The sequence below is a fragment of the Magnolia sinica genome, chromosome 3, assembly GCF_029962835.1.
Source record: "Magnolia sinica isolate HGM2019 chromosome 3, MsV1, whole genome shotgun sequence".
Classification (NCBI taxonomy): domain Eukaryota; kingdom Viridiplantae; phylum Streptophyta; class Magnoliopsida; order Magnoliales; family Magnoliaceae; genus Magnolia; species Magnolia sinica.
The window spans coordinates 126,090,451-126,107,641 of record NC_080575.1 but is presented as its reverse complement, the minus strand read 5'-3'; the positions used below and the strand labels follow the sequence as shown (position 1 = coordinate 126,107,641).

At 40.7% G+C, this 17,191-nt stretch overlaps 1 protein-coding gene across 6 annotated transcripts in view; it reads right to left on the bottom strand.

Annotated features, from left to right (window-relative positions):
* Positions 1-17,191, bottom strand: part of LOC131241195 (uncharacterized) — a 57,759-nt gene that overhangs the window by 3,703 nt on the left and 36,865 nt on the right. For all 6 annotated transcript variants that reach the window (XM_058239916.1, XM_058239914.1, XM_058239917.1 and 3 more), the window contains 4 exons: positions 13,700-14,029; positions 8,091-11,726; positions 7,939-8,011; positions 7,459-7,544 (listed from right to left, as the gene is read on the bottom strand). In XM_058239916.1, the coding sequence (XP_058095899.1) occupies positions 7,459-7,544; positions 7,939-8,011; positions 8,091-11,726; positions 13,700-14,029 (4,125 nt within the window). The remainder of the gene's footprint in view (positions 1-7,458; positions 7,545-7,938; positions 8,012-8,090; positions 11,727-13,699; positions 14,030-17,191) is intronic.

The window sequence follows — 17,191 nt, the reverse complement described above, 5'->3', positions numbered from 1 at the left end:
ATGGCAAGAAAGTCCAATGTAACAGTTAAACGCAAAAAAATTCTAGGGTCCAAAATATAACTATAAATTCTCAAGAAACAAAAACCCCTTGTACAACAATGCAACCAGGAGCATAAAAAAATGGACCAACTGATGGCATAAGTGCAGTATATAATCAGGCAGTCATGATATACTACAATGTCTCAACACCAGCTCCAAGACACTATTTGCACAAGCATTGCTTCAAGAAAATCCCCATTGCATTACGGTTGGTTGAAACCATTCTTCATTAGTTAATGGGACTGAAGCATTTTTGGTTTAAATAGGAGTTCTTTTCAGCATGTCCCTGGGGAAGCAAATTAGATGTGGATCGCTCACTAACGAGGAGGACCAGGAGGTCTCAAGGCCTACTGTGTGTATTTGATCCTCTCGTCCATTACCTTAACAGATTAGAGGTCCTTTTTTCTGCACCTTTTAATAAATTTTTGTTGCTGATAGAAAAGAATTATAAAATTCAGGAATGTCAAGCTTCATAGAATTATCTTTACCCAATTGCAGTCATGGAACAAGCACCCACAAGGGGGGAAAAAAAAAAGGGTCATGGTAAAAGCCATGTTTCTTTCTCTTAAATGTATCTGATTTCACAATTCCTAATTATTAACCCGAACCAGTTCATCTAAACAAGTGAAATAGATTAAGAAAAATATGAGAAAGTTGCGAAAATAATAAATAGTGTGCACTACCATAATGGAGAAAACAATTAGTTGTGTTACATAGTGCAGAAATGGGTCCACATGGAATTCCTGCAGGCATACCATGACAAAATAACATGTTTGATCCAAAAGCATGCAAGGAATCAAAAGCTCATTTGCATTTATCATTTATGGCATAAGAAAGCTCCGACTCTAGTAAAAGTCAAAAACTGAACAAATTGGAACAGATCAAAGCTATACCAGACTTTACTTCTTTTCTTTTATTGTACTACCAGCTTGCACGCAAATCCATTCAGAAATGAAGACAGATGTGTATAAACTAGAAGCAGAAGATTGCCTTTTAAGGTTCACAACAATAACAACAGCTCACATACAATTTTCCACACATCTCCAAGGCATGGATAATATACTTCATGTCGAGCATATGCAAAGGCATTAGAGAATGAACTGTTTTCAATATGTTTTCAGAATCCAAAGTCATCCCACTCAATACACATCAAAAAATGCATAACATTTGTCTATAATTGTACCATACAGATCACCATTCGAGCCTAGCAGGAATACTTAAAGGCCTTCTGATGTAGGACAATTAACCACCTGCTCTAAAAGCTCGAACTGTTAGAGCATGGAGAATTAATTCATTTATCTTATAGCCCAAGCTCCACATCTCATGGGTTAGGACCTCGGCCAAACCCCCCTCGTGGGCCCCAAATCACATGGGCACCGCCTCACACGAGTCACCCGCCTCACGCGGGTGGGGCTCGCCTTACACGGGCCACCCACCCCGAGTGTGCCCTTGCATCCCACAGGCAACCCCACTCGAGCCCAGTGTGAAAATGCCCCTGCATTACCTTCTACAATGAAGATATGGGAATATCATATGCCTTCAATAAGACCAGCAGCACAACAAAGGAATACCAAGAGGTAAATACTTTCCACCTAATAGTGGTCAACAACTTAACATTCCCCATGTGACATGATGACAATCATAGAGACTCTATACTAAATGTGATTAGCAGATCTCATCTTGCCATTTCTTTTTTTTAAAATTTTTATTATTATTTTTTTAAGAGAACAAAACTTTATTAAAAAGAAACGACCACCCAAGCAAGCCGCTAAGGTAGGAATTACAACCCAAGCAACAGTAACAAGAAACAAACGATCACATCCATTAGACCAGACACCCAACTAACGATATCTAACTTTAATTTCCTGATGATTACATCCACGGGAACACTTCCATTGCAAAAGCAACGATTGTTCCTCTCCTCCCAACTTGCCCAAATCATTGCCATGAGAGTCAAGTTCCACACCATCTTCCCCTCTTTCCCTATTCCTCCTTCGTGCCAAGCAAAGAGGAGGTCGGCAATGGATTCCGGCATAGCCCAAGCAATCTTGAAGAGGCCAAGAAAGCAAGCCCACACCTTATAGAACTCGCAATGGATGAAAAGATGGTCTATCGATTCTGCATTTGGCATACACATCGCACAAACATTGATGAGCACCATAGAACTCCTTTTAAGATTGTCAATGGTTAGCACCCTTTTCCTTCCTGCTAACCAAACAAAAGCCACGACCTTCGGAGGAGCTCCATTGAACCAGAAGTGATGGGAGCGAACTTTTGGAGTGACCGGATTCAACTGCCTTAGAAGCTTGAAGAAAGATCGGACTGAGAACCAGCCTAACTTTTCAACATGTCAAATCAACCAATCTTTAGTCCCCATAAAAAGATGAAATCTCTTCAAGAGGATCCAAAATCTTAATGAGATCATTTGTTTCCTCATCCATAAGAGCCCTTTGACAAAGAGGGGTCCACACCACCGCATCACCTCATCCATAATAAAATCGAGCCACTGTAATATTCTGAGCCGAAGATAGGCGAACTAAGCATAGAAACACTTCCGAGAGCTGTTTGTCACCACGTCATGTGTCCTCCCAAAACCGAATGCGATTTTCATCGCCCAGCTAGAATAACACTCCTTAACTTCCAAACTCACCTTGGAGGCCGCTTTCCACAAGCCCGATGCACGATAAAGAGAAAATTCCTTGCTCCACCCTTGCAGTTTGTACTTGCTAGCTATCGTCTTCCTCCAAAGTCTACCTTCTTATGTTCTAAACATCCACACCCACTTTTCTAAAGGGGCCAAATTCATTTCATCAAGACCTTTTATACCTACCCCTCCTTTTGGAAAAGGCTTGCAAACTTTTTCCCAATTCAAAAGGTGGAATTTATGTTTTGCCTCCGCACCATTCCATAAAAAGTCCCATCGTAGTCTCTTTAATCATTGGAAACCGACTTCAGACAACAAAAGAGAGACATGGAGTAAATGGGCATGTTGGAGACCGTAGCTTTAACAAGTTTGATTCTTCCTCCCAAGGATAAGTGGTGAAACTTCCATCTTGAAGGCTTTTTCTCCACCCTTTCAATCACCTTAACCCCTAGATGTTTAGCTGGTTTTCCAATACACAAAGGGAGGCCAAGGTATGTGGATGGAAAGGATCCTCCACTTCATCCAAACACTTTAGCCAAGGTCAACATCTCCTCCCTAGTCATGTGGATACCTAGTAGATCGCACTTATAAGAATTCATCTTCAGGCCTAAGACCACTTCGAAGCACCATACAATGTTTTGCAAATTATCCACCGCTCCTACTTTCATGTCACAAAATAGAATGTGTCATCTACAAATTGAAAGTGAGAAATTTGAGCACCCACATTTTTCACCTTGAAACCATGGATTAGGCCCAACTCTTGCCCTTTATCTAGCATCTTATTGAGAGCATCAACTGCCACAAAAAATAAGAATATGGATAGAGAATCACCCTGCTTAAGACCCTACGAGGCCTTGAAAAAACCTTTAGGAGATCTGGTGACTAACACAAAGAAGGACGCTAGCTAAACACGTTCTTGCATCCACTCTCACCATTTCCTCGCAAACCCGGTCCTGCATAACATGTAATCCAGGAATCTCTAATAAACATGATCATAAGCCTTTCTATATCCAATTTGCAAACCACACCTTTCCTTTCATGTCTCTTAAACCGATACACTCATGGACCATGAGAGTGTTGTCCAATATTTGTCTATTTACCACAAAAGCACCTTGATTTTCAGATATAACGTTCATTAGAGAGGCCCAGAATTTAGTGGCTAGAACCTTAGCCAAAATTTTGTCGAGGCTTCCAACTAGGCTTACGGGTCTAAAGTCCTTCAAGTTTTCTGCTCTTTCCTTTTTTTCGAAATGTGGGCAATGAACAATGCCCCCAGCTCCAATGACAGTCGCCTCCTCTCAAAGAACTCGATGATAAAATTGACGACATCCATTTTCGCGACATTCTAAGAAGTCTAAAAAAATGTTAAAGAAAAGTTGTCCGGTCCCGACGCTTTATCTCGATCCAAAGTGATGGGGATCAGAAGACCTACTCGGGTGTACCAGAGACGGTGGAGACCACCTACATTTTGTGTAGCTCTCTTTGTGGATGGGAGACAAGTTCCAGATGAGGCCCGCCATGCCATTTTTAAGACCCCACATGCATTGGACATGCGTCAGGAACCCACTTTGGAATGATGCATGTGGGATGCTTAGGACATTTTAGTCATAGAATTTTTATTTCGTCTCAATCCAACCGTTGGATCTTGTTAATCAGGCCATCGGGCCGCCATATCTTTCAAATCTGGGCCCCTTGAACCTTGATCTTGTTTCCTTTATATTTTTTGTTATTTTTAAGATTTATTTGATAGTTGAGATTGATAATAAGTGTTTTCATTTCCTTATTTTGGATGATGGGTCATTTCACTTAAGTGAGTGGCATAATTGTAATTATGTTGATATTTCATTATAAAAGCAAGGGGGGTGAACGTCCAACCCTAGTGGAGATATTGAGAAGGAAAAAAAAAAAAACTCTCTTGTGTGAAGGAAATTTTTCTCCATGTTTTTTAGGGTTTGTGAGAAATTCTTCATTCCAATTGAATTGTGGAAGGGTAGAGGCTTTTTTTATGGTGGATTCCCTAAGGTGCATTCTTCCTCTTTCTCTTTTTCAACAAGGTATTCTTTTTCTCTTGTTTTCCTCCTTTCCCTTCCTTTATAACCTTCGCAACCCATCAAAACATTACCCAATCCATCCTCTCTTTCCTCTTACCTATCCACGAGTGGACCAGCATGCACATGCGTCCGTACAGGCAGCCACGTGTGGGCCCTCGTTTGGTGTTTTCCCTCTTTGATTTCCCTCCAAACCTGCATAATCTTTGGATCTTTTAAATCCCTAGAAACTCAATTCCCCAAACCTCCATCCCTGAATCCAAAACCCTAATGAAAATCTGAATTTTTTTGTGAAACTTTCCCCCAAATCAGAATTTTACTTGCATCATTGTCTATCCACGTGGTTGTTGCACTACCCACGCTAGATTGGAAGTCCCTACTTCCAAGCGGGCCACTCTCGAATTATTTTATATTTACGTGCACCGGGTATGTGATAACTTAGGAACTTCATGTTATAAATCTGAATTTCCAAATCTAATTGCAGATATGTTTGATTTTACATGTTGAGTGCTGAAATTAATGTGTAATTGATCTCTCATCTTGCATCCTAGGGTAGTTTCCATCATCCTACACCACAAAGAGTCCATGGCTACTTTGATTTCCTCTTCGATGATCAATTTCTCAAGCATCACCGAATCAGCAAAGTAATTTAATTAAGGGGCAGGTTGTCTAGCTGCGGGCGAGTGCACCGTGCACTCTTCAAAGGACAGGAGATTCCTAAAGAACCTCACAACAACATCGCTAAGCTACTCCTTCCCTTTAATTATTTAACCATTTTCAACTATGCTAATTATCCTATTGTTTTTTTTTTTTTCCTTTGCACTTGCAATGTTATGGAAAAATCTGGTGTTTTGGTCCCCTTCCTTTAGCCACACAACCTCTAGCATTGGCCCCATTTGATTTCTTCCTCTTTAAGATAATTAGAGGAATCCAGCGACAGTGTGAGTCGCGGAGACTTTTCAACCTCAAATAAAAATTTCCCCTTCCTTCTTGATGTCTAGGGCTTGAATTTCCTCTTTAGTTTCAGCCACGCTTTTCCGAGAAACTCCTGTTTCCACTGATTTAACTTGCCTTTTAACAGCTTCAATTTTTGACTTAAAATGATGCTAGCATAGCCTTGTAATTGGAAAGATAGCCACCATTCATTCACAAGATTCAGAAAAGCATCCACCCTCAAACCTAATGTGCTTGGGCCCCAATTTTCCTCCTCCACGGCGATGGTCAGAAACAGGTGTAGACAAGCCCCAAAGATAAACTAGCGGGAAGATCTCCATCCAATATACGGACACAGAATTTGTCCATAAATGAGAGAATTCTTTAATGTTGACATTGCCTGTTAGTCCAGGTGAACTAGGTTCCCCCCACTGGCAGGTCCACCAGTTCATTGCAAGCAACCCATTCCGAGAATTCTTTAATGTTGACATTGCCACCCGTACACCACAACAGACTCCAACGGCTCCCCGAATAGAAGTCAGCTCCTCCTGGTAAGGGCCATGCACAACAGACAGCAGTGACCTAAAACTCAAAGCTGCCACCTTCAGAATGATCGAGACCAAGAATGATCCACACCATTCTCTAGTCCAGATCTCAGAATTCCAAGCCATTATGATGCCCCCCGCAGCACCTAAAGCATCTAAAGCAACCCAATCTTTGCTCCTGATTCCCCAAATTGAATCCAGCACCTAACGGTCCACAGATTGGAGCTTTAACACTTGCAGCGCTATCACCTGCGCCTTCACTTTTCTGAACATCTCTTTAACTTGGAATTTGTGTTTTCCTTCCCACATAGTTGGCCTGAGCTCCGCCTGGTAAGGGCCATTCACAACATAGAGCAGCGACCTGAAACCCGAAGGCCGTCACCTCCAGAATGATTGAGACTGAGAACAATTCACACCATCTTCTCTAGTCCAGATCTTAGAGTTCCAAGCCATTATGATGCCCCCCACAACACCCAAAGCATCTAAAGAAACCCAGTCTTTGCTCCTGATTCCCCAAATTGAATCCACACGACAGTCAACGTTATGTCGCTATCACCTACACCTTCGCTTTTCTGTACATATCACTTGGAATGCCTGGACCCAACCTTCATTGGGAAACCTACCTTAACCCTCTGCCCTTCTTTGTCCAACTACCCTTCAGTCGTAATTGATAGAGGATTCCAACCTGAGCAACTCTCTCCACCCCTCAGGATATTTTCAGGCCTACTTAAGAGAAGCAACATGATCATTCTGATTGCCTTTCTTTTTTGACAAATTGGAGAAAGGCAATGACATCCTCGTCTGAACCACTGGCTTACCGACGGCAGCAAGTGCCTCCTTTACCCATTTCAGACCTTTGGACTCATAATAGACCTTTCCTTCTCCTCGACTTGTGATCCTCCAATGGCCCTGGGTCATTGGGGAGGGACAAGAGCATCTTCTCTGCAGGCCTGTGGGTTGCGTGAATGGGGGTAATATCCTACATCTCTTCACCTTTCAGGTTGTCGAGCATCAGAACCAGCGCCTCCCCACACTCCGACACTTTGACCAAAGGGAGCAACACTTACTGTTAGTAAAACTAAGGATCTAGCAGGGAAGTAACCTTTTAAATCTCAAACGGCTAGTTATAGTTATAGAAAAGCCAACAATCTCAGCGAAGAAAATGAAATAATTAACTTTTATCCTGCTAACCACAAGAATCAACAATAACTACTGAGAATCTGGGCTCATTACAAGTTATGAGTCTAACCTGTCTATTTCTCACTTGATGAGGACATCCTGCTGGAATAAAAACTGCCTCACCAAGGTATTGCTCAAATGTCCAAGGTTCAACATCTGCATGAACGATGATTTACTAAATAACATCAAGCATAAAATTCTGCAAATTTACAAGCCAAACTTTGGGTCTGTTTGGATAATGGAAAACAGAAAGAAGAGAAAATGGATGACATTTCCCATGATGGGATATTTCACAATGCTTTGATAAAAAATAAGAAAAAATGATCATTACCCACGGTCAAATTCTCAAGCACAAGATATGAGGTAACCAGTGTGAGAGCTTTATCAGATTTCCTCTTCCCATCCAAACAAGCCCCCCAAGATGGAATCCATGGGAATCTGTCTCATGGAAATCTTGGAAAATCATCATTGGGAAATCATTACAGTTTTTTTCTCTCCCTTTTCCCACTATCCAAACAGGCCCTTAGGTGAAAATAAGACAATCACTTACCGTACTCCTCTTTTAACTGCTTCTTATGTCTTTCATTCAAGAAAAGGGTCTGATCATGAAGAGGATGAATAACCTGCAGCAATCTTAATAAGACTAAAAATAGATCTTTTATCTCAATAAATACTGAAAAAATGACACACGAGGTTACTCACAGAGTTGACAGGAAGACTGCTGTTATGACGAAATTCTTTCCAATGCTTTTGCAAGTAGTCAACTAATTTTGGCACATCCTGCCTCCGAAAAATATCCCAAACAGCACCTCCATGAACAACCTTTGAATCTGACCCCAGTGAACCAGTAACAGTAGATCCTTTCCCCCTTGGAAAAGAATTTCGCAAAGCACCCTTCGCACTGGCAGGGTTCTTTTCTGGTGTTTCAGTAGCAGCAGAAACATCTTCTGGATTGCATGATCTGCTATCTGCTGTTGCTTCATACTTAGTGTCAACTCCGCTGGGACAATATCTTTTTAAAATGGCAGGAGCATTGGAACATGAATACACCTCATCTGATGATGAGTTCCTGTGAGCAATATCATGGTTTCCAGAAAAGTTAGATTCATTAATCTCTAATTTCTCTCCATCTTGTGCTTTCGTTTCCCAATTCATGAACTCAGGCAAAGATGAACTCCTCTCAACAACGCATACGCGTTCATCAACTCCACCACCATCCATACGATTCTGTGTATGTAATTTCTCTGCCTTGAGATCCAGGTCTTCTCGCAATGGCAACTTCCTGTTGACAATGTTACAGCATTCAATAGAATCAACTCGTTTCACCTCATAATGCTCTCTATCTAACGTACCAATCTCGCGATCCCGGCTTTCTGGCAAATAATCATTCCTGGCAACCTCACAAATCAAATAGCTTTCATTCACCTCAATTTGATGTTTATCAAGTTGCTCCACCACAATATCCATTTTCTGCAGCAACTGGGAGTTCCTATCCAACATATTGACCTCGAGATCCTGGCTTTCTGGCAAAGAATCATTCCTCACAACCTCCTTGCAAATCAAAGAGTTTTCATTCACCTCAATTTGATGTTTATCAGGTTGCTCCAACTCAATATCCATTTTTTCCAGCAATGAGGAGTTCCTCTCATGCAATTGATCATTGTGAATCAGTGTAGTCATATTCATCTCTTCTAGCAACGGTGTGCCGATACCAACAATACATTTACATTTTGGAGAAGCAGGGTGTTCCAATGCAAGTTGGTGTTTATCTTGGTCCTTTGTCCCTGCATGCATAAATTCTGGTGATGGCAAAGGCTCCTCGACCATGTCTTCAGATTTTAGGAATACTCTTTTTGCATGTTCGTCTGGATTGGTTGTTTCTTGTTGATCATCAAGAACCTGTGCAGTCGTATTTGTCTCTTCTAGCAACGATGTGCCCACACCAACAATACATTCACATTTTGGAGAACAAGGGTGCTCCGACACAAGTTGTTGTGTGTCTTGTTCCTCTGTCCCTGTGTGCATAAATTCTGCTGACAGCAAAGGCTCTTCAACTATGTCTTCGGATTTTAGACATACAGAACTTTTAGCATGCTCATCTGAACTGGCTGTTTCTAGATGATCATTGCGAATCAGTGTAGTCATATTCATCTCTTCTAGCAACGGTCTGCCAATACCAACAATACATTTACATTTTGGACAACCAGGGTGTTCCGATGCAAGTTGGAGTTTATCTTGGTCCTCATTCCCTGCATGCATCAATTCTGGTGATGGCAAAGGATCCTCAACTATGTCTTCAGATTTTAGAAATACAGAATGTTTAGCATGTTCTTCTGGACTGGCTGTTTCTAGTTGATCATCAAGAACCTGTGCAGTTGTATTCGTCTCTTCCAGCAACGATGTGCCCACACCAACAATACATTCACATTTTGGAGAACCAGGGTGCTCCGACGCAAGTTGTTGTTTTTCTTGTTCCTCTGTCCCTGCATGCATAAATTTTGTTGACCGCAAAGGCTCTTCAACTATGTCTTCGAATTTTAGATATACAGAACTTTTAGCTTGTTCATCAGGACTGGCTGTTTCTAGTTGACCGTCATGAATCGGTGTAGTTATATTCATCTCTTCTAGCAACGGTGTGCCAATACCAACAATACATTTACATTTTGGACAACCAGGGTATTCAAATGCAAGTTGGTGTTTATCTTGATCCTCTTTCCCTGCATGCATACATTCAGGTGATGGCAAAGGCTCCTCGACTAGGTCTTCGGATTTAAGACATACAGAATTTTTAGCATGTTCTTCTGGACTGGCTGTTTCTTGTTGCTCATCAAGAATGTGTGCAGTCGTATTCGTCTCTTCCAGCAACGATGTGCCCACACCAACAATACATTCACATTTTGGAGAACCAGAGTGCTCCAATGTGAGTTGTTGTTTGTCTTGTTCCTGTGTCCCAGCGTGCATAAATTCTGTTGACAGCAAAGGCTCTTCAACTATGTCTTCAAATTTTAGACATACAGAACTTTTAGCATGCTCATCGGGACTGGCTGTTTCTAGTTGACCATCATGAATCGGTGTAGTCATATTCATCTCTTCTAGCAACGGTGTGCCAATACCAACAATACATTTACATTTTGAACAACCAGGGTGTTCCAATGCAAGTTGGTGTTTATCTTGATCCTCTTTACCTGCATGCATACATTCTGGTGTTGGCAAAGGCTCCTCGACTAGGTCTTCAGATTTAAGACATACAGAATTTTTAGCATGTTCTTTTGGACTGGCTGATTCTTGTTGCTCATCAAGAATCTGTGCAGTCATATTCGTCTCTTCCAGCAATGATGTGCCCACACCAACAGTACATTCACATTTTGGAGAACCAGGGTGTTCTGACGCAAGTTGTTGTTTGTCTTGTTCCTCTGTCCCTGCATGCACAAATTCTGTCGGCGGCAAAGGCTCTTCGACTATGTCTTCAGATTTTAGACACGCAGAACTTTTAGCATGTTCATCTGGACTGGCTGTTTCTAGTTGATTCTCGTGAATCAGTGGAGCCATATTCATCTTTTCAAGCAACGGTGTGGCAATACCAACAGTACGTTTAGATTTTGGAGAACCACTATGTTCCGATCCAAGTTGGTGTTCATCTTGGTCCTCTTTCCCTGCATGCATACATTCTGATAATGGCAAAGGCTCTTCGAATATGCCTACAGATTTTAGACATACAGAATTTTTAGCATGTTCATCTGGACTGGCTGTTTCTTGTTGATCATCAAGAACCTGTGCAGTCATATTCAGCTCTTCTAGCAACGATGTGCCCACACCAACAATACATTTACATTTTGGAGAACCAGGGTGTTCTGATGCAAGTTGTTGGTTGTCTTGTTCCTCTCGCACTGCATCCTTAAATTCTGTCAACAGCAAAGGCTCTTCAACTACATCTCTGGATTTTAGACATACAGAACTTTTAGCATGTTCATCTGGACTCGTTGTTTCAAGATCCAGTGACTCTAGAATCTGTGAACTCTTTCCAAATTTGGTACCATGTTTGAAAGACGCAAATTCTGTTTCCTCAAATTTCATTTTCTCTCGATTTATTTTTATCTCTTCTGGCAATGGAGAATCACCCTCAGATATGTAACTACATTGTATAGGTCGAGGTTCCGCAATCTTAAGCTGTTCATCTGGTCCATTTATCTCTTTTTTTAGTGCATCACTCAAGACCTTGTTTGTACCCCCATAAAGTTCTCTCAAGTCCTCATCTTTGTGTTTCTTCTGCAATTTTCTTAGGCAATCACGTTGCCACGAAGCAAGTTTCACCTCAGTTGTGTGTGTCAGAACATTTACCTACAATAAAAACACACGAAAGTACGGTAACATTGCTGATGTCCTTTAGTCAAAGTAGCAGCAGGAACAGCATGAGGAGCAACTTGTGAAGATATGAGACGAAAGGAACACTTGCATGCTCAATGGTAGTGATATACAGTTAGATATTAGGAGGGTTAGGAAAAAAATATGCAAAGCATTTCAGTTGACTTCAACAACAGTCAAATCTGGCAAACAAGAAAATGTTGCAGTCCTTGACAATCATCGAAGAAACCTAGCAGATAGAACATTTTGAAGTCTATGATCACTGAAAAAATCTGGCAGTTTTTGAGTCTTGAATGATCATCAACAAAAATGAGAATCAGGATAATCCCTTCCAGCAGAGGTGGTGCACATCTGGCTGTAGGATATTGATGGCCAACCGTGGTCAAGAGATCCCCCAAGATTTAATGCAAATCCAACTGTTGGTCGCAAAGACCAACTGTCGGATCAGGAGGATCAACAAGGACCCATAGATTCAAATTCTTCCATCAATAGAAACTCAACAGGGACAGGCTGCACATAATTGCAAGAGAGGTGCAAAATAACAGGAGAAAGTTTCAACAGTTCACCAAACAACTAAGACCCACACTCAAGATGCAAGTTCCCACAAATCCATAAACATTAAAATGTGAGCTTCCATAATCATGAATTCATGATTGCATGATTGAACACCCATAAACAAAGGCAAAGGCCTCAGAATTTCTCTCAGACAACCAAAACCAATAGCTGCTCCCTCATCCACAATATTAATACTCATAATAGAGAAGACTCAAAACCACAAAGTTCCAAGGCTATCTGAACCATCCATCTAATTTATCTGAATCTTTAAAAGACACCTAACATCCCAAAATCTCCCTTTGTAACATACCAAATAAACTTCTCCCAAAAAAAAAAAAACCACCTAACCACAGCAAGGACCAAGCATTTGAGATAGGTACAACATCTACACAGGGAGTAATCTACACAGAGAGTAACATAGAGAAGCATAGAAAAGTTAGAACAGAGTAGGATGGTCAATTCAAAAATCAGGTGTTGCAACAATTAACTTTCAATAATAAGAGCTGCCTATCCTTTAATACCGTTTTGCTTGTACAGACATCAGTAAATGCAACAAGCAGCTAACTGTGATACCATTTATTCCTTAGTGTGACTTGGTCAGATTTTTTCAAGGGTTGCATCTGCATCTTATGCAATATTTTTTAATTAATGAAGGGGCTTTTATTAAGAATGAAATTGACAGAAAATTACAACAGAGGAAAAGATCCCCAAAGGCTTAAGAACACCCTCTCATGCAAGCAAATAACCTTCAAAGTTCCTTCCAGGCCGACATCATCATCATCATCGCCCTAATGGATTATACCAACAACACCTGCTAGACCTTTTCCCTCCATTTTACATATCTCGGGGAAAATTGTACAACATTTCTTTAGAGTCTAGACCCTCATGATGATAAGACTCACATTTTTCTAATAGAAAAAACATGTATCATAGGAATTTCATCTATTCACTTATCACTTGCAGAAGGTGATTAACAGGCTACCTATTGACTGTGAAGCAACTAGATTCTTGAATTATGGTTCGATCGAAGCACCCGTTACTCTAAAGCCAACACTAGCAGTCGTGAAATAACTGCCAAACAGTAAGCAATGTCACTAGCATGACAATAGGAGGAAAACTACGGATGTCTGCATATAATCCAATAGCGATGAGTAACAAGGAATGAGGTAGACAAGTTTAAGGAATACGGAGAGCCATTCAACAAGTGAAATTGTGCCAGATGAAAAGTGACTGTGGACTACAAAGGCAAACTAAAGATATACACAAACTACATTAGTTTAGCAAAACAAAACAGAGAGAGAGAGAGAGAGAGAGAGAGAGAGAGAGAGAGAGAGGGAGAGAGTTGTGCAACAGCAAATGAAGTTATATGTCTACGGGATTGAAAATATACGTACCACATCAGACATATCACAATGCAGTTTCGTCACTGAATCACCTCTCCCGAGTTCCTTGCAGGATCCATATGCAATGTATGTTTTGGGTCCTAGGTCAGGCTTCAAGCAACCCTTAGGAAGCTTTGTGGCAAGATTGAGAAGACCATATTTTGGATGGGTATAATCATAAAATGGGAGCGCTGTAATGAATTCAGCACCATGCCTTGGCAGACACTCTTCAAATAAACTCGATGAAGGCCAGTCCTTGAGTTTCAACATCTCTGGCCAACCATTCATATGCATGCGACCCTCCAAGTAGCCTTTAAAGAATTGTGGGATGCTAATCTCAACCTACAGCAATATAGATATGTCAAGAGCTTCCTAAACAGATTTTTGAGCAACTTGCAACTGCTACAAGTAGAAGCAAAACAGTTAGGTGTAAACAATGATGAATTGTTTGCAAGAATATATATATAAAACTAAACAGAGACATTGGGCTAAAACAAAGAAAAGGATAAGAAAGAACTCGGTGAAATTCCAAATAATAACAGAAGATCAGAAAAGACAAATAATAAGACTTCGCTAATTATTTCTTTTTTATCAGTGCAGCAGTGCCCATGGTGTGGTCCGATATTATGTTCTCCCATAAAGAAAAAGAAGACTGATCACCTAAAAGCACTGTAAGATGACTTAACCTACAACCCTCTATTACAAGCATTTCCCCTGAAAATATTTGATATTTTTAGGGCAAAAGAGGAAACAAAGATTCTGTAGGCATAGAAAAACAGGCTCTTAGCATATTACAGCTGCTTGTAGGTGATCAGTTCTTCAAAACGAATACTCCCAAGAAGATCCAGATAATTTAAGTAGTGTTTACATCATAAACAATGTGAATAGAAGTATAATTTACTCTATTGATAGTATAAGTACAGATTCCATAAATAAAATTGAAGTAAAAGAAACAATAAATGTGGAAATGTTGTGTATTTTGAAGTATCTGAGTATCATAGCATATAAGTATGCTGCAAAACTTACAGTTCAGAAAAGGATGGAAGAGATTGCAACCAGTGTTCAAAATATCGGTATCGCGTTACGTATCGCACCCTTGGGATACGGATACGTATCGGTTATCTTATGGGATATATGTAAAACAACCATTTACTCTAAAAGCTTAAGCTGTCAGAGTGTGGTGTATCAATGTATATCAAGGGACTATATCACTTCAAACCACCACACCCCGGCACGTGCAGGGTGGGAACTCCGCATGGGAACATGCTGACAAGGGTGGAGGGACATTCACACCATAAATAGGCCAGGCTTGATTTCCCGGTCCCTGGGCCGGACCTGATTTTCCTAACCCCCTGTGGGAGAATAATATATTAGCGAGGCATATTTGCTGCTCTCGAGATTTGAACATAGGACCTTCCGCTCTGATACCATGTCAAACAACCATTTACTCTAAAAGCTTAAGCTGTTAGAGTGTGGTGTATCAATGTATATCAAGGGACTTTATCACTTCAACAATATATTGGTTGTATCACATAATGTGTCGTTGTTGCTGGAAACATGGGGAAGCATTGGGAAATTGGTTGACTTTTTCAATGAAACTTCAACATTTCTTAAAAAAGATATCAATACACACTTATAAATCAAAACATTACAAAAAACAAGTGCACATAATAGGTTTTCTTTATATGGGGCCTTAATATATGCGTTGTCTAACTGAATTGATGTAAGTATATTCAAAGTCTATTCATATAATTTATAAATGTAAGACTACGTGTGGAAACACAAGCAATACATTCAAAAGCAAAAGAAGAATCACTACATCAGGTTACATACATGTTTGATTTTATGTTTGGACACAATGATTGCAACTAATTTGCAAGAAATTGGGATTTTTTTTTTCAATTTTCCGCAACTCGGTCCATGTCTTCTAAACTTCGAAAGCGAAGCTTCCAATCCTTGATTTTTCATGCAAAACACGAAAAATCATGGATTTGTGATAATTTGACACTAATTTAACATGATTTATAGAAAAAAGATCAAAAATAAAAAATACTCACTGGATCGAACATGTGGGATTTATCCCACTACTTGTGCGTTTCGTATCACATAGGTGGGATATATCGGCTGATATCATCGACATTTAAAACACTGATTGTAACTAACAATTCATGAAGGTAAGGAATACAGGAGACAATGCAAAACTAGGTGCAGGTGCAATGCTTGGTTATCTAATAGAGTCAAGGGGGGAAGGGGGGTTCAAGTGGTATTTTTTTTTTAAAAGATAAGCAATTTATTAGCAAAACAAGGAACAAAACTGCAGCAAAGAAAGAAAGCAACACAGAAAAAGGAAGGGGAAAAACGAAAAGAAAAGAACAAGAAAACCGAAAAGAAGGAGAAACCCAACCATACAAGAACTGTCCCAATGACAGCGAACCCCAACAAAGCAGAAAGAAAAGACTTAGGGAGCCCAGTCCCTAAACAAAAGGAGGACCCGAGAAAAGACTCCAGTCACAGCAACCAAATCACCCACAACAACGCAAGGAAAACAACCCTCCACTTTATACTGCCCATCAAGCCTCTAGAATCAACGTGCCACTAACACATAAGAGCTTCCATTGACTTGGGCATCACCCACACAATCCCTGAAAGCCTCAAGATGCTCCGCCAAATATCTGAAGAGAAGGGGCAATGGATGAAAAGATGATCAACCGTTTCTTCGGATCGGAGGCATAGGATGCAAACGCTAGGGATGCACATTCCGCGTTTATGAAGGTTGTCAACAGTGAGGACATGGCTTCTTCCCATCAACTAACCAAAAGCCAGCGGGGGGACACTATATTTCCACAAAAGTGCAGAATGAGAAGCCGATATGGAGGAACCCGCCGCAAGGGATTTATAGAACGAGAGCATGGAAAAGGCTCCAGACGCAGAGATTTTCCAATGCAATGAGTTTCGTCAGCAGCAACAGGATGGAAATTCTGCAAACAAGTAAGGAGAATCTTAAGATCCTCAATCTCTAAATCTAAGAGATTCCTACAGGGGGAGCCAGATACCTCCCCCTCCCCCAAATAAATGAAACAGTCCTTCGCTAAAACATCCTTATCAGCAGAGATGGCAAAGAGACCAGGGAAAGATTCAGCCAAAGTCTGATTGCCACACCAAAGGTGGAGCCAAAATTTAGTTCTGAATCCATTCCCCAGGGAGTGCGAAACTCTTTCAAAGATCATAGGAGTTGTTTTAGCGATTCCTTTCCAAATAAAAGAAGCTCTATATAGCGAAGAGGATCTCGTCCACCAGCCTTGAGGGGAAGAGCCATACTTAGCAGAAATAATTTGACGCCAAAGACTATCCTCTCCCCCCCCCCCCAAAAAAAAAAAAAACCACAAACCTCTCTCCAGTTCAGCAAAGGGAATTTCTTCCCCTCAAAGCAGCCTTGCCACATGAAGTTTCTCCTCAATTTATCAATTCTATCGATGATGGACTTAGGGCAATGAAAAAGGGAGA